Raw genomic sequence first — 26,006 nt, 5'->3', positions numbered from 1 at the left:
TCAACCATAATGTAGTTCTTTGAAAAGATACGTTGTTTCAGCGAAAAACGTACTTTATAACCTTCCAGGGGCTGAACCTCATGGGAGGCTAGTCCCTGGCAGCTTCTCCTCACCCACTATCCTGGAGCAACAGGTCTTTGCCTACGTGCATGAGTGTATGGCAAGAGACCTGTCAGTCATTGGCAAACGTACCTGGCTGAAATCATGCTTCCAGTGTTTGATGCTTGCTGTTCGTGGATTGGCTGTCAGGGTCCCTTATAAAACTATCCCCCCTTCAAAGTCATTTTATTTAATTGCACAACCTTTCTACTAATCTCCATATTTAGAATCCTTAGTCTTTTGTGCTTTTTATTATTCATGACTGTTATACCTAATCCAACTCCCACTGCATTTCTAAGCTGATGTTTGGTATAAGGTAATTTTTTTTTTAATCATTTTTTTTCTTTTTAAATAGCTTTTGCCATGTGACTGAGCCATTCAATATCTATGAATGATAAATGTCAGATGCAATTGAAAACTTTTTTTTATTTTATGATGCATACCATGTAAATGAGAGTAATGGCTATAATTTTATTATTTTTGAACCATTACTTACCTCTGCTAAGCCGCTTGAAAACATCTTGGCGTATAATACACAATATGCTTTTAGAATAAGGAGTCTTCCATGCTGTTTATTAGCTTCAATCACCTTTCAGCTGCACAGTTTACTCTGTACAGTATAGGGCAGAGAGGAGATTTGACTTACTGAAGTCCTTTACTTCCTCCCTGCTGCAAGAATAACATCTTGCGCATACACAATTTACAAGCTGTTTGCCAAAGGATATATATTTGTATGTATATGTAATATATATATTTTATGTATGTATTTTTTCAATACACTTAGCTGATGTCTACTTTCTTTGTATTCTAGGGCTCCTCCAATAATCGGATATTTGCCGTTTGAGGTTCTCGGCACTTCAGGCTATGATTACTATCACGTGGACGACTTGGAGAACCTTGCAAAATGCCATGAGCATTGTAAGTGGTTTAGTACTATTTTTAGAGCATTTTACGATTATTGTAGGAGTTAATGACCTTGTTTAAAAGGGTTTTCTTATTTCCACTGTTCATGAATATGTATGCACCAGCTGCAGGAGGGGATTACTCTGGGAACAGGCGAGCAGGTTTTTGTTACTCGGGGCTTGTGCAAGTACCGTAACCTGCCGTGCTGCGCGGTGTCCTTAACTCCTGTTAGCGTACATCGCTATGGGAATGGCAAAGCACTGGCTGCTAGGTTGCTTCTGTAACTTTGGCCCCTTTTAGCCAGTGCATAAGCACATCAATTCTGGTCTCCATAATAAATGGATGAAATGGGAAATACCGTTTAACTCCTTAGCGAGCTGGACCAGAATGAGGAGCTGAGCCCTCTACATACCGAGGAGATGTCAGCTGTATCATACAGCCTGGATCTGCCTGTAACCACAATGACCAGAGCTAGTTCACTTTAATCACCTCTGTTTTAACCATTTAAATGCTGCTTAGATGTGAATGCAGAAAGCCAATGGTTTTCAATGGCAGCTGGGGACCTGCAGAACACCCTCCATGATTGCCATCTTAGTCCTTTTATGAAGACCAGCTTCTGTCTGGGCTTCATAGGATAAGATCAGTCACAATACAAACTGTAGTACTGGGAATCTTGTATCCAGGTCATTTCAACCACAAAATAAACACTGAAATCAAAATCCAAAAAATAAACGCAGAATTGTGTTTTGTCTTCTTCACTATTGCACCCAACTTGAATTCTTTTTTTAACCACATTACATTACTCTATATGATAAAAATGAATTGCGTTATTCAAAACTAAAGCTTTGTCCCGTCAAAATGAAGCCCTCATACATCTATGTTCACAGGTAAATATAAACTGCAGGAGAAAGAAGAAATGTTCCAGTTTCTGGTAAAATTTTCAGAGTAATCTTTATTCCATCAAAAAACAATTAAAAAAAAAATATGTATGTGTGTGTATGTGTATATATATATATAATACACACATACATATTTTTTTTATATATATATATGTATGTTGGACAGGAACAGGAGCAAGCGACGCGTTTCGTACACATTTGTTCTTAATCAAGCTTACTTGAAAATGACCAAACACCGGTCTTAAATACACAGGTGCAATTAAACAAGACACGAGAAATAATTAGCTGATTAAAACTAACACACTATGAAAGGAAAAAAAGGGAAAGGGAGCAAATACAAAAAGGTGAATAAATGTTAAAATCCAAATAGATAATAAAACGAAAACAAAGGAATAAGAGATAAATGGGATGTGACAACATAAGAAAATATACAAAATCTCAATAATGAAAAGCTTTTTCGATTCTCAGATTCAATCCCAAAGGGGAACGAGTGCCCAAGTTAAAAATCCAGAACACCTCCCTCACCATTAGGTATCTCTGCGTGTCACCACCTCGAGCCGGTCTAGTAATTGTCTCAAAACCAAAAACCTTGAGAGATGAGAGAGTGCCTCTTGTATGTCAATAAAGTGTTTGGATGCAGAGGATATATGCCTATTGTATGATTATTACCAGTAATATCATTAATATGTTCGTTAATACGAACTTTTAATTTGCGAGACGTACATCCAATGTACAGCTCATTACAGGCTGCACATTCAGTGGCATAAACAACGTCATCGGTGTTACAGTTAATGAATTGCTTAATGCTAAAGCTCTGACTGTTGTTAGATTTAAAATCTTTTTACAAGGGCACACTCCCGTTTTAAACAATTTGTTAATTCTAAGGACAGGAATGTTTTTTTAAGAAATCCACGAGACGGGGCGGAAGGAAACATAGGAAAACCGCAAGGTATGGTTACCCGCCAACGGAGGCCTCTCCAACTTTAAGTCCAGAACACAACGTATTGAACTTACCATCACGAACATTCTCACCAGAACAAATGACATTACTTTCTTATGGTCTTAATTTCATCCCTGACCAAAATTCTTATTTATTTGCAACAATTTGTGATGTTAATCGTTTTCTATGTACTTTGACAATCAAAAGACATTTTTGGTTTGATGTTTCAAGTGATGATTTACCTGAAAATATTATTTCCAACCGTTATCGCTGCTTTAATTTTAAAGAACAAGTCTAACCATTACATTATCAGGATACTCTTTCAGCACCTGCATTCATTACTAAAAATCCTTTTTTTTTTTTTTTTTTTTTTTTAACCCAGTTCAGTCCTGTACAGGCTGCATGGATAGATTTCAGGACACAGTGGACAAGGAATTAAAAAGTCTTTATGATGTAACCCATAACAAGAATTTGGCGGGACACAACCTCTCCCTGTCCTTGAAATCTGAATTGTCTCTTATGGAAGATATTATATTTAAAATGTCTGACAAGGGAGTGTGGTGGTTATAATGGACAAGGTACTTTATGCAACTCAACTCAACAGTATTTTGGAGGATCGTTCCACTTATTACAAATTGTTATCGGATCCCACTTCCAATTACTAACAACATACTGTTGATTTGATGAAGGTTTTGCTTTCAGGGTTCTTATGAAAAAACAGACTGATTACCTTATTGTAAAACACCCAGTTACCCCCATTTTACATGCATTGCCCAAAGTACATAAGGAAACTAATCCACCTCCCATGCGGCCCATTATAAATGGAATTGGCTCTGCAAAATAATTTTTTCGTGATTGGTTTGATACTCTTTTACAGCCTTTAGCCCAATGTTCTCCTGGAGATATCAAAAACTCTAATGATATTTTCAAAATTCTGTTCGATAACATGTAATGTAATTTCTGTGTACACTTCCATCCCACAACACACACCATTGGAAGCATTGACTTTTCATCTCCATAAATACAGTAACTATAATCCAACCCTTCAAATTTATATAACTTAAGTCACTTCATTTCTCATGTCTCATAACTACTTATTTGATGGCTCCTACTATTTACAACATCGAGGAGTGTCGATGGGGGTGAAATTCTCCCCTTCATTAGCAAATCTGATGACGTCTTATTGGGAGGAATTATTTTTGTATTCTCCAGGTAATCCATTTTTGGAGTCCATTGATTGGTATGGCAGATACATTGATGATACACTTCTTATTTGGGGTGGCGATGTGTCTGCCATACCACTCTTTGGCAAATACATAAATTCAAATGAATTTAACCTTCAATTTACCATCAACCGTGATCCTTCCAGGATCACATTTCTGGATTTGGAGCTAACTGGGGTGGTGGATGAATTTGTTGTCTCCTCCATTTTTAGAAAACCACTTTCAGGCAATACCATCATGCACCATAGGAGTAGTCAGCCCAAACATGCAGCTAAAGCAGTTCCCACTGGTGAACACATTCGTATCAAAAGAAATTGTAGTAACCCCACTGACTGCAGTTTTCAAAGCAGTCAATTAAATTACAGATTTGCCAAACGGGGATACCCCCCCCCCCCCCCCCCCATGTACTGAAAAGAGCACAATCCAACAATCCATTTGTGATTTAAAAAAAAAAAAAAAAAAAAAAACAGATCTTCATTGCTTGTTCTCAAGGAACCTAATCACAATATCACACACTCAAACCAGTTTTTTTCCACCCAGTAAACAGCCCACAATTCTTTAGCAATAATCAGATTGTACTAAGTCACTTGGCTTTACTGTTTGAGGATGATGTTTTTTCTTCCATTCTCAAATCTGGATGTTCTGTACTTGTCAAAAAAGAACCTTCACTGGCAAATGGACTTTCTCCCAGCTTTTTTTCCAAGATCCAAATCTGCAGGTACCTGGCTTAATTTTAAAGGCTTTTTCCGTTGTGGAGCCCGGCGCTGCAGAACCTGCAGCTTTGCGTGAGAGTGCTCTTCCTTTTCTAATTCTGACAACAGTCAGAGCTTTAGCATTAAGCAATTCATTAATTGTAACACCGATCACGTTGTTTATGCCATTGAACGTACAGCCTGTAATGAGCTGTACATTGGATGTACGCCTCGCAAACTAAAGGTTCGTATTACCGAACATATTAATGATATTACTGATTAATGATATTATTAATCATAATAGGTACCGTATATACTCGTGTATAAGCCGAGTTTTTCAGCCCCTTTTTAGGGCTGAAAAAGACCCTCTCGGCTCATACACAAGTCATATACCCAGAAAGCTGGCAGGGGACGGGGAGCAGGAGACATAATTCTCACCCTCCTGGCGTCTGCATATCCAGCTCTGCTACATCTCAGTCCCGGGGTCTGCATCTCCCTTCCTGTCTTCTTCCTGTGCTGCTCACATGGTACCACTCATTAAAGTCATGAATATGGACGTGTCTCCACTCCCATAGGGGTGGAGCCTTATATTCATGACTTTAATGAGCGGTACCATGTGACCAGCACAGGAAGAAGACAGGAAGGGAGATGCAGACGTGAGGACTGAGATGTAGCAGAGCCGGATATGCAGACGCCAGAAGGGTGAGTAGGACTGGCGGAGGGTGAGCCATGCCATATTCACCTGTCCCCGTTCAACCGCTGCGCTCAGTCTCCCAGGTCCTCTGGCTGTGACGTTCAAATAACAGGGCGTGATGACGGGTTTAGTACGCGCCCTCTGCCTGAACAGTCACTGCAGAGCCAGCGACGTTGAGGAGCAGCAAGGAGAGGCGAGTATGTCATATTTTTTTTTAAATCGCAGCAGCATTATATGGGGCATATATTATTATGGAGAATCTTATGGGGCCACCATTAACCTTTGTGCAGCATTAGATGGAGCATCTTATGGGGCCACCATTAACCTTTGTGCAGCATTATATGGGGCATATTTTAATATGGAGCATCTTATTGGGGCCACCATTTTACTTTTATTAGTATCTATTTTTATTTTTGAAATTTACCAGTAGCTGCTGCATTTTCCACCCTTGGCTTATACTCGAGTCAATAAGTTTTCCCAGTTTTTTGTGGCAAAATTAGGGGCCTCCGCTTATACTCAGGTCAGCTTATACACGAGTATATACGGTGTATCCTCTGCATCTAAACACTTTATTGACATACATAGAGGCAATCTCTCAAGGTTTTTGGTTTTGAGAAAATGATTAGATTGGCTCGAAGTGGCGATAAGCGGAGACGCTTAATGATGAGGGACGCATTCTGGATTTTTAACTTGGGTACTCGTTCCCCTTTGGGATTGAATCTGAGAAATGAAATAGCTTATCATTATTGAGAGTTTGCATATTTTCTTGTTTTCACTTTATCCCATTTATCGCTTATTCCTCTGTTTTCATTTTATTATCTCTTTGGATTTTAACATTTATTCACCTTTTTGTATTTCCTTCCTTTCCCTTTTTTTCACAGTGTGTTAGCTTTAATTTGCTAATTATTTCTCATTTGTGTTTAATTGCACCTGTGTATTTAATTGCACCTGTGTATTTAAGATTGGTGTTTGATCATTTTCAAGTAAGCTTGAAACATGTCTCTTGCTCCTGTTCCTGTCCACTATATATATATTTTTTTTTGATGGAGTAAAGATTACCGTACTTCGAAAATTTTACCAGAAGCTGGAACATTACTTCTTTTTCCTGCAATTGCTACACATGAGTGGTCGGCTCGTGGTTCCATGTACGCTGGATTCCTATAAACTTCAACGGGGAGCTGCCATTATCCTTCTCTGTTTTCTAAATATAAACTATATTTATATATAACTTTCTAAAAATGGCTCTTGGCAGAGGAATAAAAAATGAAAGAGCAAAACTGAAGAAATCACCAGTTCTAGGAGAGGTTAATGCGTAAGGCTCAGTGCACACTGCCTCTTAGGCTGGTTTCACATTTGCGTTTTTTAGCGCTGGAAAAAAACGCATATGTGCGCATGCGTTTTTCCCCTATATTTAACATGGGTGCGCATACCTGCGCGCTTGTAAGCGCATGTATGCGATTTTCATGCGCTGCGTTTTTTTGGGGTGTGCGTTTGTATTTTCCAGACGCAGCATGTTGCATTTTTTGGCCCTGCAAAAAAGCGCATGCGCACATATGCGCACGTTTCGCGCTAAAAATGGCCATTATAGCCTATGGATGCGCATATGTGCGCACTGGCATGCTCATGTATGCGTTTTTTTGCATATGCGTTTTTTTTTTTAACCATGGAATTTAGGGGTTTGGGTTAGAGTTAGGGTTAGTTAAGGGGGTTTAGGGTTAGGGTTAGGGTCAGGGTTAGGGTTTGGGTCAGGGTTAGGGTTAAGTATGGTTTGGTTAAGGGTTAGGGTCAGGGTTAGGGTCAGGATTAGGGTTAAGTATGGTTTGGTTAAGGGTTAGGGTCAGGGTTAGGGTTAGGGTTAAGTATGGTATTGTTAAGGGTTAGGGTCAGGGTTAGGGTCAGGATTAGGGTTAAGTATGGTTTGGTTAAGGGTTAGGGTCAGGGTTAGGGTCAGGGTTAGGGTTAAGTATGGTTTTGTTAAGTGTTAGGGTCAGGGTTAGGGTCAGGATTAGGGTTAAGTATGGTTTGGTTAAGGGTCAGGGTTAGGGTTAGGGTCAGGGTTAGGGTTAAGTATGGTTTTGTTAAGGGTTAGGGTCAGGGTTAGGGTCAGGATTAGGGTTAAGTATGGTTTGGTTAAGGGTTAGGGTCAGGGTTAGGGTCAGGGTTAGGGTTAAGTATGGTTTGGTTAAGGGTCAGGGTTAGGGTTAGGGTCAGGGTTAGGGTTAAGTATGGTTTTGTTAAGTGTTAGGGTCAGGGTTAGGGTCAGGATTAGGGTTAAGTATGGTTTGGTTAAGGGTTAGGGTCAGGGTTAGGGTTAAGTATGGTTTTGTTAAGGATTAGGGTCAGGGTTAGGGTCAGGGTTAGGGTTAGGGCTTAGGGTTTGGGTTAGGGTTAAGTATGATTTGGTTAAGGGTTAGGGTCAGGGTTAGGGTCAGGGTTAGGGTTAGGGTCAGGGTTAGGGTTAGTAAAGTCATGGTTTGGGTTAGTGTGAGGGGCCACCTAATGTTGGAAAAAAACGCAAACGCGGTAAAAACGCACTAAAAACGCATACAAACGCATAAAAACGCTGCGTTTTTTTCATGCATGCTCATAAAAATGCTTGAAAAAAACGCAGCAGTTGTATGCTTTTGTATGCGTTTTTTCAATGCGTTTTTTTGCAGGAAAAACGCGCTGCAAAAAAAAGCAAGTGTGAAACTAGCCTTAGCCATATTTTCCAGCATATATGTTAAATGTTAACGTTAGTTGTCATACAGCTCCATTCACTGGACAGAAGGCAAGAATGTCCTATTTACCTCTATTGGGGCAGTGTGTGTGATTACACATTCTTTTTTTTTTTTGGGCTTAGGAAAGTGCAGCAGATTTCGCTGTTCTTTATGGAGAGCTGCAAAAAAAAAACCCTTCATGCCATGTGATTATTATCACTATGGGCAATGCCCCTGTGTGTCTGTTCCTACATACTTCTGTACCTTGCTTATCAATTGCAAATAAAGACAGAAAAATGGAGTAGCCATGAACCACAGGAATAGAATAAAAGGTGAGGGGAAAAAAAGAGGAACAACAAGTATGATGGGGTGTTCCTACCCATCAAAATTATCCTCCATTGGACAAAAATCACCAACTATTAAAATAATGTACCTAGGTGATGAGTGACTAGTGTGAACTAGCTCAAGGTTCTGAAATTTAAAGCCTATGAAAACATTCAGTGCATGTAGAAACTCCGAGGAGTAAAAGAGAGGATAGATATGCTAACTTTAAAAGTGTTCAATGTAATGCAAACTGCAAATTATGCTGATTTCATAAATTTCATCAAGGACAGTCAAGTAAATCATAGTGCACAAATACCCATATATGTAATATAGACCACTACTAGTCGCAAATCAATAATAGGATCCGCAACTTATCCATGGTGTATGGCGACGGAACGTCCTACACTGCCCTGACGCGCGTTTCGCTATCTCAAGGGAAGGTGTCGGAATCTCTAGTATTATATTGTTTTTTTTACCCCCTTTTTATTATAGTAATGCAGTATGGAAAAGGCAAGTCTTGTTACTATAGATTCTTGACAAAGGGGCAACAGTGGATTTGGTTGCAAACTCGCTATTATATCACCTACCATCAGTGGAACTCCAGACCCGAGTTCATAGTGTGCACACACACTGTCGTAAGGTAAGATCTGCGAGTATCGGTCATAATTCAGGAGTGTTATGTCTGTATATGTTTGATATACATAGCATAGGGCATTATTGCACTGTTACTAATACGAGGGGCTGCTGATAAGTCTTTGGCTTTACCCAGAAAGAAACGAGATAGGAAGATGAAACTTTACATTTATTCCACATACTCTCCACTGATTTCAACACACTTCTTACATCGGCATTCCAAGTTCTGAAAGCCTTTCAAAAAGAAGGATTTTGGTTGTGACTGAAACCAGGCATCAGTAACAAAGGGCATCAGAAATTGTGAGAAATTTGGTACCCTGGAGGTGTTTCTTCAGGTTTGGAAACCAGTCGGAGGGAGCTAGATCTGGTGAATAAGGTGGGTAGTCAACCAGCTGGAAGCCCAGCTCCGCCAGTTTTGCCTTGGTCGCTTGTGCAGTGTGAGCGGAGGCGTTGTTTTGCAAGAATAAGATTCCTTTGGACAGCTTGCCGTGCCTTTTGGCCTTCAGAACTGCCTTCAATTGGTTCAAAAGTTCACTGTAATGCATTGCATTGATGGTGGAACCCTTTTGAAGGTAGTCCACTAGCCGCACGCCCTCCTTATCCCAGAACACAGACGCCATCACCATAGTGACTGATTTTTACACCCTGAACTTCTTTGGATGAGGAGAACCACTGTTCCTCCACTCTTTTGACTGCTCCTTGCTTTCAGAGTCATACAAATAAATCCAGGTCTCGTCCATAGTGACCAGTCAGTCCAGGAAGTTCTTTTGGGGTCTGGAAATGCTGACAAATGGACCAGGAAGTTTTCACTCACATGCCTTTCTGATCTGTTGTCAAACATTTGGGAAATCACTTTACAGATAGGTTCTTCATGTCCAAATTTTCATGGATAATTACACAAACACGTTCATGGGAAATCCCCATGATGTCTGCTATTGGTTTATCTGAAATTCGTTGATTCTCCAGTATGAGGTTGTGCGCAGAATTGACGATCTCCGGAACAACAACCACTCTCGGTCGTCCAGGACGTTCCTCATCGTTGGTGTTGAAATAGCCCGTTTTAAATTTGGCAACCCAGTTCTTAACTGTAGAATATGAAGGGCATTGATCCCCCAATGTCTGAGACATATCACCATAGCTTTCGCAGACTTTTATTGCAGAAACAAGAATTTTATCACTTCTCTGCTCTCATTTGCTGTGAATCGTTGCCATAGAAACAAAAAAAAAAATCACAAAGCCAAAGCCTTATCAGCAGCCCCTCGTAACCCCTGAACCACCAATAACCAGTCTTTTTTAGTTATTTTTTCTGCCTATTTTGTTTCTGAACTATTTAGGAACATATATAAATGATAGCATAATGTTATACACGATTTTTTGTTAAAGCAAATAATTACAAATTATACCCTCTTTGGCATGATTTTTATTGTTTTTTTTGTGCTGTTCACATTATAAAATCCTTTTGAGCTAATTCTTAAGGTTATTACAATCGTAATAACTTTTTACCGGGTAGATTTTCTTTTGTGTAGTGTATGTGGAATATTTTTTTTTTTCTAGTAACTTTTTTCATATTTTTGGTTTATTGAACTTGTAACATTCTTTTTCTTTATATTTTATCATCTTGTATATTAGGTTCCCTACAAACTCATAAAAGAACTTTGGGGACCAGTATTGTTTGTGGTGTTCAGTGTTTTTTTTTTTATTGTAATACACATGGGCTTATTTCAACTGGTCTCCCCGCTAATAAATTAAACTGTTGGTGTGAGACTTACCTTAGGCTATATTCACACATTGCGGCCATGGTGTATGTATATTTTAATTTTTCTTTTTATTTTGTTTTCTTCCAACACCGCAAAAATTCATCATTTCTCCTTTGCCTCATTGGGGGACACAGGTCTGTGGATGTATGCTACTGCCGCTTGGAGGCTGACAAAAAGTGAAAAAAAGAGGTTAGCTCCTCCTCCGCCATATACACCCTCGCCCCGATTGCGGTCGGAAACCAGTTCATGCTTAGTGTCCATTGGAGGCAACACGTCTGTCTTTTTCCAGACTTGTTTTTCTATGAAGATGAGACAGGGGCGACGGACCCTACTGAAAGGGTCCGATCTCTCCAAACCAACAACGGGCGAGCACTTGCGAGTGTCGCCTTCAAGTATCCTCTCCCGCAATGTGGGACATGATGCCGGACTTAGCCCTGACCACCCTAAGGTATTGAAACCCTAGGCTGTACAGAGGCACAAGCACAGTCCGTGTGGCCCCCACTGCACCACCAATGCAAGACTGCGGTGCTGCTAGGCGGCGGACGGTCCCTCTCCTCATCCCTGGGAGGGAAAGATGGAGCTAGGGTGCCTGCACCGTCCTTTATGCGGCCCTCCCCAATAACCTGAGCTGAAGCGTCATCACGGAGGAGGATGGCCTGGGAGGGCTCCTGCAGCAGCGTTCCACAGGTCTGGCGGCCCTTAGCCTGGTGCAGCTTCCGCTACAGGATAGCGCTATCGCGCGTTTCCGGGCATCCGGCAGCGCCGGCCCCTTGTTCCCAGTCTAGGCCTCCGTGGCCGGCGGGTCTCCCCCCCGTTGTGGGCGGACACTAAAAATCCAACTCCCGGCTTCGGCCGTCGCGTCACTTCCGGCGGGCCCGCCCCCGTGGCCTGGGCGGGCGCCAAAGAAATTTAGCCCCCGGCTTCGGACCGACGCTAGACCGCAGGCGGAAGTACTGACCCCAGGACTCCTTCCGGTGGCCCGCCCGCAGCTGAGGCGCGCACTTTTTTGAATTAAGCGGCGCTCTGCACTTCCAGGATGTGAGGGAGCACAGGACTAGGGTAAGTGCTACCCCCCAAGAGGCCACTCTAGGTGAAAACAAAGAGTGCACACTCTCCCCGGTGGTCTGCATAGCTGATGCCTGGCAGATACAGCCTGTCCGGAAAAGCTAAGACACACACGTTTCTATACGCTGCATGCATCTCCTGTCGGTCCGCTTTTCCACAGGCGCAGAGCAAGTGATTATGTGAAGCCTGTGATTCCGAACGCGCCCAGGAGCCCTCCCCTGCGACAAAGCCCAGTGTACCAAGTCCCCCGGAATGGGTTCTATCTCTGTCACAACAGTCTATGGTGTCACGAGAGCAATCGAGTCCCTTTGCGCCCCAGATAGGGGCAGGGATAGTGGCTCGCCTGTTTGAGGGGTCCTCCACCTCACAGGAGCCTCTGGCCTGCAGGTGCCGCTCTCACTCCAGGCAGACGCAGGGGAAACAAACCCACACAGCGTCTCCCGTTGCCTCGGCATCTGTGAGTTCTGATTCTCGCTCTCCTTCACCAGTAGTCGATAGCGAGCAAAGCTCAGATTACGACTCGGACAAGCCCCTTGACCTAGATACTCTAGGTCATCAGGAAACAGTTGACAGCCTCATTGAGGCCGTCAACCAGACTCTGGGGATTGAGGATGATTCCACCTTGACTTCAGGCCATAAGGTGTCATTTAAGCCATGGTTCCCCAACTCCAGTCCTCAAGGCCCACCAACAGATCATGTTTTCAGGATTTCCTTTGTATTGCACAGGTGAAGCAATTATCACCTGAGCAATACTAAGGAAATCCTGAAAACATGATCTGTTGGTGGGCCTTGAGAACTGGAGTTGGGGAACCCTGATTTAAGCGAGTCAAGCGGCCTTACAGAGTATTTTGCACTCACCCAGAGTTTGAGGACATAGTGCAACGATACAGGGAACGGCAAGACAGGCGCTTCTCGGGCCAGAAGGCGCTCGAGGCAAGGTATCCGTTTGCCCAGGATCTCCGTAAAAAATGGGCGGAATCCCCAACGGTAGATCCACCCGTGTCACGCTTGGCCTCTAAAACCATGTTATCCGTACCTAGTGGTTCTTCTATTAGGGATCCCACTAATCATCTCATAGACAGCTTGGCTCGCTCAGTGTTTGAGGCATCAGGGTCAGCACTCTGTCCCTCGTTCGCGGCAACGTGGGTAGCCAAGGCCATGATTTCTTGGTCAGAATCATTGAACAGAGCCTTGCAAGATATGGACCTACCAGCAGAGGTATCAGATTACTATGGCCAGTGACTACTTAATCAATGCATCTTTAGATGCGGCCAACTGTGTGGCACTTGCTGCCGCAAATGCAATTTCCATTAGGAGAGCTCTATGGTTAAGGACATGGCGGGCCGATTCAACCTCCAAGAAGTCCTTGACTTCTCTGCCTTATCAGAGCGGCCGCCTGTTCGCAGGCCTCTATCGATATCCAGGACGCCTACCTACATATCCCCATTTTCCCTCCGCATCAAAGATTTCTACGCTTCGCCATCAACGGTCTACATTTCCACTTCGCAGCACTGCCCTTCGGACCAGCCATCACCCCCAGAGTGTTAACAAAGGTCATGGCAGTCGTCATGGCCATCCTGCGCTCCTGGGGCATAGTCGTCTTACCTTACCTAGACGACCTCTTGGTCAAGGGCCCTTCATTTCGGGCATGCGAGGAGAGTGTCAACATCACGTTAGATACTTTCCCACTTAGGGTGGTTGGTCAACCTGAAGAAATCTTCCCTTGTTCCAGCTCAGAGGTTTTCCTTTTTAAGAATGATCTTCGACACCTCCCGAGAGTTGGTAATTCTAGCTCTCCAGCAGGGAGTCCGGACACTTCGCCAACCAGTCCCTCATACCATCCGTTTCTGCATGAGGATTCTAGGGAGAATGGTGGCAGCAATGGAAGTGATTCCTGTTGTGAGTTCATTCTCTGGTTCACCAGTTGTGAGTTCTCCTTCCAGACTCCCTCTGGTGGTAACAGGAGGTAGAGAGGCTGATTTGATCGGTGAAAATCTGCCACCTGAGAATGAGGATGACGATTGGATCTCAGGAGTCTCATATTGGATTTAAGACAGCCGACGCCCTATTCAGTTGCTGGTGATTCCTTCTGGCTTGTCAGCTCTTGGTTTTCAGCTCTGTTCCAGTCATCTAAAGCGAAGTTTTTCTGCTAATGTTCACACTTGATTTTGTTGGTCTATTCAGTTTTTTGTGTGGTCTGCCAGCCCCGGCTGGGGGCTGAGCTGAATTTCCACTCTTATTTATCAGTATTTTGCCAATTGGCTTTTTGTCCCTTACTAGTTCTGTATCTTTTTGCTCTGTCTCAGAATATTTCACAGTGCTGATATAGTGGGAGAAGTCTAGTGACTTCAGGGTTAGTTTTGCTATCAGAAGTGTTGGACATTATTTTTGTAGTGTTTTATGCAGGTTGCAGACAGTGTCTTTTCTTTCCTTTCCTTTCTAGTTAGTTTGGGCCCCATCATTTGCGCAGCCTATTTTCCTGCCTGTGTTTGTGCCTTCATCTTGTTTCACCGTCAATACATGTGTGGGGGCTATCCAGGGCTGTGGAGTCGGAGTCGTGGAGTCGGAGTCGGAGTCGGTGCTCATTTTGGTGGAGTCGGAGTTGGAGTCGGTATAAAATGGACCGACTCCGACTCCTAAAATATATAATAAATTGGGTACAGTAATTCAATGCAGGATGTGCTGAATATTTTTTCATAGGAGTTTGGGAAAGTTATGAAATGTCATATAAATGGCTGTTATATTCCTGATCTAAGGCTACATTCACACACAGCGTTTTTCCTGTGTTTTTTGAGGATACGTTTTTCAGCTGCAAAAGCTGATCATCTTTTTAAAAAACTGCATCACCTGAAAGGTTTTTGAGCTCATAGATAATGTTTTCAATAGCAAAAGCAGATTAGAAATCTGCTCTATCTATATATCCATATCTGTCTATCCATATCGTATCTGTACCAAAAAGAATGAAAACCGGGTAGTACACCAATATATATTCTGTTCTATCTAAATATCTTGATTATTGGATCATAAAAATGATTAAATGTCTGAGGTTCACATTGTACTACAATAAATTTTTCACTTAAATATAAGCAATATATGTGGGAGTTGGAGTCGGAGTCGGTGTAAGGGAAATTGAGGAGTCGGAGTCGCAGGTTTGGCTTACCGACTCCACAGCCCTGGGGCTATCTATTCCTTTGGGGTCTGCTCTGGGGCAGTTAGTTTTCCCTTTTCTTGCTTTAGGCTTATGTAGTCCTCCGGCCGTGATGTGGCATCTAGGTTCATCGTAGGCACGCTCCACGGCTACTGCTAGTTGTGTGGTAAGATCAGGGATCTGCAATCTGCATAGTTACCAACTACTCTGGTTTTCTGTGGATTAGCTTGTTTTGCTTTTTTCTCCTCGGTGACCCATTCATAACACCGCCCCGTCCGGATTCAATCGGACAACGCCACGGCGGTGGCTTACATAAATCATCAGGAGGGGCACCCGCAGCAGAGCAACCATGCGCGAGGTGGGGCACGTTCTTCACTGGGCCGAGAGGAACCACTCGGTGATATAGGCAGTCCACATTCCGGGTGTAGAGAACTGGGCGGCAGACTTCCTCATCCGGCAGTGTCTTGTATCTGGGGAATGGTCACTACACCCCGAGGTCTTCCAGCAATTTTGCCAACAGTAGGGAACACCGGATGTGGACCTGATGGCCTCCAGGGTGAACGCCAAGGTGCCCGCATTCGTCGCTCTGTCCAGGGACCCGCAGGCAAACGCCGTGGATGCGTTGGTTCTGCCATGGAACCAGTTTCGCCTTCCATACCTATTCCCCCCGATACCACTGCTTCCGAGAGTCATCAAGAAGATCAAGGCAGAAGGGGTTCCATTGATTCTGCTGGCCCCAGACTGGCCCCGTCGGACATTGTACGCAGACCTAGTGCAGCTACTCCCCGACGTTCCCTGGCGGCTGCCAGAGCGTCCAGATCTATTTTCCCATGGCCTGATTTTCCACCCGAACTCAGGGGCCCTGTGTTTGCCGGCTTGGCCGTTTAATTTTGGATTCTGACCCAGGAGTCTTACCGTATCAGAGGCGCATCGTTTCCAGCAGGGATCAGAGCACACTGTACTCGGGCTGTGGGCACCTCTTGGGCTCTTCGGCACCAGGCATCGGCAGAATAGGTTTGCAAGGCGGCAACCTGGTTCAGCCTGCACACATTCGCAAAGCGCTACAATATCCATACTCGGGCTTCAGTGGGCGCGAGCCTGGGTAGAAGGATTCTCCAAGCAGCGGTGGCGCACCTTTAGATAGGAGGTGCATGTAGCTTGGATCGGTGAGTCAACTTCTGACCGAGGGACTGCTTTAGGACGTCCCACAGTCCTATGTCCCCCAATGGGGTGAAGGAGAAACATTGTTTTTTGTGATCACTCACCGTAAAATCCTTTTTTCCGAGACGCTCATGGGGGACACAGCACCCACCCTGTTAGCCATTTGGCCCTTGTTTGTTTAATGTTATCTGCATTAAAGTTGATTTTGTCTTATTTTTTGATCTACTGCTTTTGCACCAAAGTGGTTTCCGCCCGCAATCGGGGCAAGGGTGTATACAGCGGAGGAGGAGCTAACCTCTTTTTTTCACTTGGCGTCAGTCTCCAGGCGGCAGTAGCATACACCCACAGTCCTGTGTCCCCCAATGAGCGTCTCGGAGAAAAGGATTTTGTGAGTTATCACAAAAATCCATGTTTTTCAGCGATTTTTGTAAAAATAGTGGCAAAAACATTGCAGTTTTACTGTATCCGTGGCAAGAAAAACACAGTGGCCACAATGTATGAACTCATTTTTAACAAGAACCAAAATTTGCTGAGTTGTTAGCCTTGTAATAAACGCATTTTAGTTTAAAGGGAATCTGTCACCTCAATTTTGCGCTGTATGTAAATACTTCACAGAAAAAGGAAAGTCCAAGGAGTAAAATCCAGAATTTTCTTTATTTGTTCCATTAAAATACAAGCATACAGAATACAATATTATTCTGAGTCTATGAGCATATACCGCTCGAAACGCGTACAGAACCTCCTGGGCACTCTCTGTGCGGCTATCCCATGCCAGGGTAAAAACCGTAATGATGACTATAGCAGCCATGCTTGTATTTTAATGGAACAAATAAAGAAAATTCTGGATTTTACTCCTTGAGCTGGACTTTCCTTTTTCTATTAAGTATTTCAAGACGTCTAAGTGGAGACGTGTCCTTGCTCGGACCTTGCTGCAGCATCAATGAGGGGTGAGCTGAACTAAATCCTTTTTTTTTTTTTTTTTCCCGCTGTATGTAAATGAGTTTGGTCCCATGGGCGGTGTTTTGGCTCCTTCCCTTCACCCCTCCTTGGCCGCTGTACGCAATATTTCAGGTAATTTCCGTAGTTGTCCGTAGTACTTGCGTGCGCATTGCAGTCTCCAATCGCGCATGCGCAGTATGCTTTGCCCAACTGCCGGCAAAGCCGAAAAGCATTAGTGCGCATGGAGAAATGGCAGAGAAATACCTCCGGGACATAGTTCACCGGCGCATGCGCACTAATGTTTTTCGGCTTTGCCAGCAGTTGGGCAAAGCATACTGCGCACGCGCGATTGAAGATTGCAATGCACACGCGCGTAATATGGGTGACAACTATGGAAATCACCTAAAACAACGGCCAAGGAGGGGTGGATAGAAGGAGCCAAAACACTCATTTACATACAGCGCCAAATTGAGGTGACAGATTCCCTTTAACATATTTTGAAAAAGATGCAAGAAATGCCAGACGTAATAAATCTGCAAAAATAAAAAGACCAGCTCACCTATATTTCCAACTCTTAATCTTGTGGGGCTCAGAGCAAAAGCTGCTGCAAGACGATAATCCATTGGAAAAAGGATGATTTGTTTCATTCAGTCTGAATGGAGTAAAATAAACATTTCATTTCAAATCCATGATAGAGATGTTTAGAAATAATGGTTAGTTTACTATATTTGGATAGAGTTGGACAAATCCATGATCCTTTTTCCATTTAATAAATGTGCTCTTTGTGTGTGTAAGAATGTGTGTATACATGTATGTGTATGAAGAATAAAATAATATTTTGAAGGATGAAATCAATTATTAACATGTACTAAATACATTAAAGCGCCACTCCAGCATTTCATTTTTTTGTTCATTGCTGGAGTGGAGCTTTAAAAGTAAGCCTCGTGCCCTAGTCATGTAGTCTTCACCATTTTACGGAGCCTTTCCAGTCCCATGGCGCCGTCTTGTGAGCACAGCTTCTGACTGGCCGGAGGTCATAAGTTTTCTCACAAGCTTTCAATGCAAGTCTGAGAGGCAGAACGAGGATCTCATAGACTTACACTGATTAGTGACCTCCAGCTCGCTCCTGCAGCAGCTGGCAGGTCACAAACTCCAGGAGATGGACCAGAGCGGCGACGAAGACGGATGAAAAAAACGGAAGGTGAGTTTCAGATAGGGGATTTAGATTTTAGGCACCACTCCATAGGTGAATTAAAAAAAAACGCTGAATTGGTGCTTTAAATGACTAACGAGTTACATCCCATGATAGGAGTTTGGCTTTAAAGTTTCTTTTCAGTGGATAAAGGTGGTGAGGTTTGCCTGAAATAACATATATTCAGTAGTTGCACCATATTCTTCGACATGCAGTGTTTTGTGAAATACAAGCTACTGGTAGATACATGTAAGGCGTCGTTTTTCATATGCCTGTTCTGATTTTCACAGAACACAGACCATTGTATTCTATGGTACAGTTCCAATTTCCATGTTTTTTTGCAGACCATGTGTTTCCAACAAAAAGTCTGAAATATCTGTTCTGTATGAATGTCACTTGTGAAAATGACCCATACTGGTCAATGGGTTTATGAAAATCATGGATGGCATCATTGTCCAATCTGTGTACTGTCCGTGAATTGCAGTGAATAGGAGAAACTTTATTTTTACTCTTCGCCACGACAGCACCCACTGGAGGTATCGGATCCGCCCATTTGGAACAGGAAACCCTACAGGAAAGATAAAAGGGGCGGTCCGCCTTTCCTCCTCAGTTTTGGTTTCCTGTTCCAAATGGAGCAGGATCCTGCAGGATCTTACCTGGGCCATGCATCCGCCTGTGCGGTCTCTTCGGGAACGGCAGGGGCTGCGGTCCGGAGGCAGCGTCGGGGGAGACTCCGTTTGACGGCTCCCCCCTCGTCTGGTGGCACAGTGGTAATGGCCGGGTCCGGGGAGGGCCGCCCGGTCTTACCAGGGAGCGCGCCGGTCTGGCATCCGGGAGATTTTCCCCCCCCCCCATTCCCATCGGTGGGGGTATAGCGTGGATGGTGAGGCCATGTGCGCGCGAGCCACGTGTTACTAGCGGTGGCGCGGGAGCAGGCCGGCGCCCGACGCTCCCATACCCCGGAAGTAATGGTTGAACTTCCGGGGTAAGATGGCGATGACGCGGCGCATGCGCCCTGTGACAGGGCGACTTCCGGGGCAACGATACAGGTAAAACAGCGCTGCAGCGCTGCAACATTGGAACATGTCGTCCCCCGCAGAGTCGCAAACCCCAGCAGGGGATTCAGCTGGGGGCAACTCCACCAGGGACCGCAGCGCCAGGACGGAGACCGCCCGCAGGAGCGAGGCAGCAGAAACCCGATCCAAACCGTCTCAGCCATCTGAACCGGTATTAAGCTTCACTGGGTGAGTGTGCAAAGCAGATGCTCTACCTATTAAGCTAACCTCCTCTCCTCCCCCCCCCCCTCCCCCCTCTCTTTACCTTTGACCTCCCGTTTCAGTCAAAGAAAAAAGGAAAAACAAAACATAAAGAATGTGCATTATGTTCAGAGCCTCTCCCTGACTCCTACCCCAAAAAACTCTGCAAACAATGCATGAAAGAGACCAGGCAGGGTCTTTCTTCTCAGGATATCCGAGCCATAATTAGGGAGGAAATACAAGCCATCAACCGCGCCAGCACTCCCGCAGAGTCCAGGCATAGAAAACAGGTTATTGTCAGTTCAGAGTCAGAGGAAGAACAGGGGTTAAACTCAGGCTCCGCATCCACGTCCTCATCATCATCCTCGGAGGCGGAAGGACGCGCATGTTTTCCTCTGGACAGCGTAGATAACCTGGTAAAAGCGGTTAGGAATACCATGGGGTGTGAAGAGGAAAGGGGAGCCCAGACCGCGCAGGACATTATGTTTGCGGGATTGGCAGAAAAAAAGAGGAGATCATTTCCAGTAATACCGGCAATTAAAGATCTCATCAAAAGGGAATGGGAAAAACACGACCAGAGGGGTTTTCTCCCATCCGCTTCAAAACGGAAGTACCCGTTCACTGATGAAGATCTATTAAAATGGTCTAAAATACCAAAGGTGGACGCTGTCATATCCTCCACTTCCAAACAAACCTCGATCCCGGTCGAGGACGCAGGATTGTTAGCAGACCCATTGGACCGAAAGGCTGAATCCTCGCTCAAAAGGTCCTGGGAGTCCACCACCGGGGTATTCAAACCCGCAATAGCCAGCACATGTACTGCTAGGTCAATGCTGGTATGGCTAGATCAATTAGACCAGCAGATTGAGCAAAGAGTGTCAAGGGAGAAACTGCGTGCAGCCATCCCGTTGATAAGAGGGGCAGCTGCCTTTATGGCAGACGCTTCAGCGGACACCCTAAGACTTGCAGCAAGGTCGGCAGCCCTGGTGAATAACGCCAGACGCGCGCTTTGGATAAAAAGCTGGAAAGGGGATGCACAATCAAAATCCAAAATTAGTGCAACCCCATGCGAGGGTGAGTTCCTCTTCGGAAAAGCCTTAGACGAAATTCTCGCCAAGGCAAAAGAAAGGAAAAAGGCCTTCAGTGATTCTCCCATTCCGTTTTATAGGAAAACCTTTAAAAGACGGCCATTCGGGAGAAGAAGACAATCGGACAGAACAAGATGGGCCACGAAAGACGAAAAGCAGAAGGGTACCATCTTCAGAGGGCCAACATATAGGAGAGAAAAAAATTAAAAGTTTAGACCCACCGGTTGGGGGCAGATTAAAATTTTTTTTTACCAAATGGGAACAAATTACGTTAAACCCATGGATTTTGAATATAATCAGGGAAGGAATAAAGATTGAATTCCTTCGAATCCCCTATGAGTTCTTTGTTATAACTCGCCTTAATTCCTCACTTCAGCAAAAGGCTCTCGAAGACGAGATTCGAGTCCTGCTAGCTAAAAAAGTTTTAGTTGACGTCCCTGAGGAACAACAGGGTAGAGGCTTTTACTCTCCCCTGTTTTTGGTGTCTAAACCAGACGGTACATTTAGAACCATTATTAATTTAAAGAAGCTAAATTCATTTATAAAAAATTATAAGTTCAAAATGGAATCGATTAGATCCACTATAAAGCTTCTTTTCCCAAATTGCGTAATGGCAGGGATTGATTTAAAAGATGCTTATTATCATCTCCCTATACACAACAGATTCCAGAAATACCTAAGAGTCGCAGTGGAAGTCGAGGGCAGGATTCGTCATTTCCAATACGCGGCCATGCCCTTCGGGCTTTCCACGGCACCAAGAATATTTACCAAGGTAATGGCAGAAGTAATGGCCTACCTTCGCCAAAAGGACACACTAATTGTACCATATCTAGACGACTTCCTAGTAATTGGGAATTCAGTCAAACAATGTACTGAGCGTGTGACTGACGCAGTCTCCTCTTTTCAGAGCCTTGGCTGGATCATCAATATCCAAAAGTCCAGACTCGATCCGCAATCTCTCCAGACATTTCTAGGATTTCAACTAGATTCCTTGACCCAGAGATGTCTACTACCCCAGGTAAAAATCATCCTCACAAAACAAAAAATACAAGCAGCTATAGATAAACCACGTGTATCCTTAAGAGGAGCAATGTCACTATTAGGATCACTAAATTCTTGCACCCCGGCAGTCCGGTGGGCCCAATACCATGTCCGTACACTACAACACCAGATCCTCCAGGAGGATAAGCGACATAGTGGTCGTTTACAGAGTAAAATAACCCTGTCACAAGAAGTCTTGACTTCCCTAGAGTGGTGGTTAGACGATGACCATTTATGTTCAGGAGTCCCATGGGTTATAGTTCCATCCTGTATTGTAACCACCGATGCCAGTCCCCAGGGCTGGGGAGCCCACATGGAGAATGGGTTTTATCAGGGAAGGTGGAGTAAAGAGGAATGTGATTACTCATCTAATTTAAAAGAACTGACTGCAGTGTTCTATGCTCTATACAACTTCCTTCCACAGCTCCAACAGAAGCATGTAAGGATCCTGTCGGACAATACCACCACAGTGGCATATATAAACAGACAAGGAGGAACTCGATCAGAGACTCTGATGTCTTCAGCGGCAAAAATTTTAAACTTAGCAGAAAACTATTTTTTGTCCCTCTCGGCCCTTCATATAAGAGGCGAGAGCAATCAAAAGGCAGACTTCCTAAGCCGTCACACTCTACGACAAGGAGAGTGGTGCCTCAATCGGAAGGTCTTCAGGGACATAGTAGCCGCATGGGGACAACCCGAGGTGGATCTTTTTGCCACAAGGGAGAACAGGCAGATAAAAACCTTTGCCTCCCTATCTCCGTCAGATCACCCAAACATACTGGACGCCTTTCTAGTTCCATGGAATTTCAACCTAGCATATGCGTTCCCTCCATTGATCCTCCTACCTCAAGTAATTCGGAAGATCAGAGACGACAAAGCAAGAATAATCTTAATAGCACCGTTCTGGCCAAAAAGACCGTGGTTTTCGTGGCTGCAGATTATGTCGATAACAGATCCTTGGGTCCTTCCGACTGCCAATCTACTCTCCCAAGGCCCCTTTTTCCACCCTCAAGTACTCAGCTTGCACTTGACGGCGTGGAATTTGAGAGGCAGTTATTGAGGACAAGAGGATTCTCGGAGTCCTTAATTGCTACACTACTACAAAGTAGAAAACAGTCCACGACCCAGATTTACATTAGAATATGGAAAAAATTTCTTCAATTCCATACAGTACCTCATACAACAGAAGTTCCGATAATCCCAATCTTGGAATTTCTGCAGAAGGGGAAAGACTTAGGCTTAGCAGTAAATACACTGAAAGTACAAATATCGGCATTAGGAGCACTATATGGCCATAATATAGCAGGCAACAAATGGATAACTCGTTTTATTACAGCATGTGAACGAATAACTCCAATCCACATACCCTCCGTCCCTACATGGGATCTAAATCTGGTCTTAGACGCCCTAACGGTAGACCCCTTTGAGCCGATCGACACAATACCCTTCAAATACTTAGCACTTAAAATGGCCCTCTTAGTATCACTAACCTCAGCTAGAAGAGTGGGTGATATTCAGGCCTTATCAATAGATCCACCCTTTTTTCAAGAATACCAAGACAGATTGGTATTAAAACCAGACCCTGCCTACCTGCCAAAAGTGGCAACAAAATACCATAGATCTCAGGAGATACTCCTCCCAACCTTCTATAAAAATCCCTCTACTCCGGAAGAGCAGAGGTTCCATACTCTGGACGTCAAAAGAACTGTCCTAAAATGTATTGAGAGGTCCAACAGTTGGAGGCAGAGTAGGGCCCTATTTGTTTCATTTCAGGGCTGTAAGAAGGGGTATGGAGTCACGAAGAGCACCATTTCCCGGTGGATCAGAGAGGCCATTCGTTTAGCCTACTCCGCAAAAAACGAAGATCCTCCAGGGAACATCAGGGCGCATTCCACCAGGGCAATGGCAACCTCTTGGGCGGAAAAGGGAGATGTTCCGATTGAAACTATATGTAAGGCGGCAGTTTGGTCATCCCCTTCTACCTTCTATAACCACTACAGACTTGATCTTTCATCAACCTCTGACTTAAGCTTTGGCAGGACTATCCTTGGCACGGTGGTCCCACCCAGGTGATGGTCTCTGGAATCTCTCCAGTGGGTGCTGTCGTGGCGAAGAGTAAAAAGCCGGATTACTTACCGGTAATGCTCTTTTAATGAGTCCACGACAGCACCCGTTCACTTCCCCCCCTAAATATATCAATAGTTAAAGTATTACCAAATAATGGATAAGAAAGATGTTAAAATAAGAGAACATTGCCTAATCCTTGGCGGTCCTTCTGGTACTCTGAAACGTAAAACTGAGGAGGAAAGGCGGACCGCCCCTTTTATCTTTCCTGTAGGGTTTCCTGTTCCAAATGGGCGGATCCGATACCTCCAGTGGGTGCTGTCGTGGACTCATTAAAAGAGCATTACCGGTAAGTAATCCGGCTTTTTCCATATGTGATAATTCGATAATGGTAAAAACTGCATCACTGACATTTGGATGGAAAACACTGATGATACTTGTACCTTTTTATTGCACAAGTGAAAAATCATTGAGGTCTGAATGAGTACGAGGGTAGAGTATAATTAGACACACTCTAATGTCAGTACATATGTGCAGGGACGAGGACTGCACTGAGGTTGGAAGTCCGAGGTGCTGGTGAAGTGAGGTGTAGCACAACGTACTGTAAGTAGAGATTCACTGCACACTCCTTTATGTATGCAAACAGTTTATTATACATGTAATGTTTTTGACATAAGCACTGGCCTGAAAAAGTGCAGGGATAGGCGGCATAAATAATGTTTAAATCCCTTAGGCCTCTTTCACACTTCAGTTTTTTACAATCAGTCACAATCCGCCAGGTTTTGAAAAAAACGGATCTGCAATTTTCTTTTGAGGATCCGTTTTTTTCCCCCATTGACTTCCATTATTGGCGGATTGTGACAGATTGCCGTCCGTTGAATCCATTTTTTTTGTGAGGATCCGCCAAAAGTTGCTGTCCGTCACCATCCTCAAAGATTTCAAAACGGAGCTTGCAACGTTTTTTTCTCTGACGGATCCTCCAGACACTGAATTAACCCGAAATTCTTTCTGGGTGCCGGACAAAAAAAAAAATCTCTCTTTCTCTTTCTCTTTCCAGGCTGAGATTCCTTTAAAAATGTTGTCATCAGTACTAAAACGGATCCGCCATCCGTCCTTTTGGCGGATTTTGACTGATGCAAAAAACTGAAGTGTGAAAGAGGCCTTAGCTGTGCCACAGGTTTGAATATAGAAATCATCCTCCTGTTCATGCAGGACTATATTGAATGTCAAGGCAAAATTGGGTTGAGTGTATTCTAAAGTTTGATTTGGTTAGGCGATCAGATGTGGCTTCAAGGCCCCTGTTGTGGGTAATTGACATGTACAGGTCATTGACATCTAGTGTGACTAGTGAGCTGTCTACAGTTACCGACTTGAGGTTACTAATGAATTGGAGAAAGTGGCCTGTATCTAGAAAGTATTATCGTTTTGTTTTTATGGTAAGAAGGGTGACTATTTTCTCCAGATAGATCGATAATGGAGTCTGTAGATGTCACTATGGGGTGTCCGGGGGGGGGGGATTTGTCAGTGATTTGTGTATGATTGGTAGAATGTAGAAAACCGGTGTAATTGGGTGTGGATTGGTGAGGAATGAACCTGTGTTTTGATCTATGGTGTTCTTTTGGAAGTATGGTCTGTTGGATTTTGTCCCTAATTCTAGCAGTTTGGTCCCTAGCGACCTTCTTGTAGGTCCTACAGGACGGATGTCCTGTAAACCACTGAAGATTGTACAGGTGCATCTCACAAAATTAGAATAGCATCAAAAAGTTAATTTATTTCAGTTCTTCAATACAACAAGTGAAACTCCTATAGAGTCATTACAAACAGAGTGATCTATTTCACATGTTTATTTCTGTTAATGCTGATGATTCTGGCTTTTAGCCAATGAAAACCCAAAAGTCATTATCTCAGGAAATTAGAATACTTTATAACACCAGCTTGAGAAAAGATTTTTAAAATCTGAAATGTTGGCCTAGTGAAATGTATGTTCAGTAAATGCCCCTCAATACTTTGTCGGGGCTCCTTTTGCATTACTTACTGCATCAGTGCGGCGTGGCATGGAGGCGATCAGCCTGTGGCACTGCTGAGGTGTTATGGAAGCCCAGGTTGCTTTGATAGCAGCCTTCAGCTCGTCTGCATTGTGGGGTCTGGTGTCTCTCATCTTCCTCTTGACAATACCCCATAGATTCTCT

The 26,006-nt window shown here is 43.9% G+C and overlaps 1 protein-coding gene across 3 annotated transcripts in view; it reads left to right on the top strand.

Annotated features, from left to right (window-relative positions):
* The window catches only part of CLOCK (clock circadian regulator), a 127,873-nt gene that overhangs the window by 91,710 nt on the left and 10,157 nt on the right, over window positions 1-26,006 (top strand). For all 3 annotated transcript variants that reach the window (XM_073583560.1, XM_073583558.1, XM_073583559.1), the window contains exons 12-13: window positions 911-1,017; window positions 8,966-9,113. In XM_073583560.1, the coding sequence (XP_073439661.1) occupies window positions 911-1,017; window positions 8,966-9,113 (255 nt within the window). The remainder of the gene's footprint in view (window positions 1-910; window positions 1,018-8,965; window positions 9,114-26,006) is intronic.

The sequence above is a fragment of the Dendrobates tinctorius genome, unplaced genomic scaffold, assembly GCF_039654945.1.
Source record: "Dendrobates tinctorius isolate UK_male_01 unplaced genomic scaffold, ASM3965494v1 ptg000079l, whole genome shotgun sequence".
Classification (NCBI taxonomy): Eukaryota; Metazoa; Chordata; class Amphibia; order Anura; family Dendrobatidae; genus Dendrobates; species Dendrobates tinctorius.
Note: the sequence above shows the minus strand (reverse complement) of the source record. Positions and strands in the feature narration are given on the sequence as shown.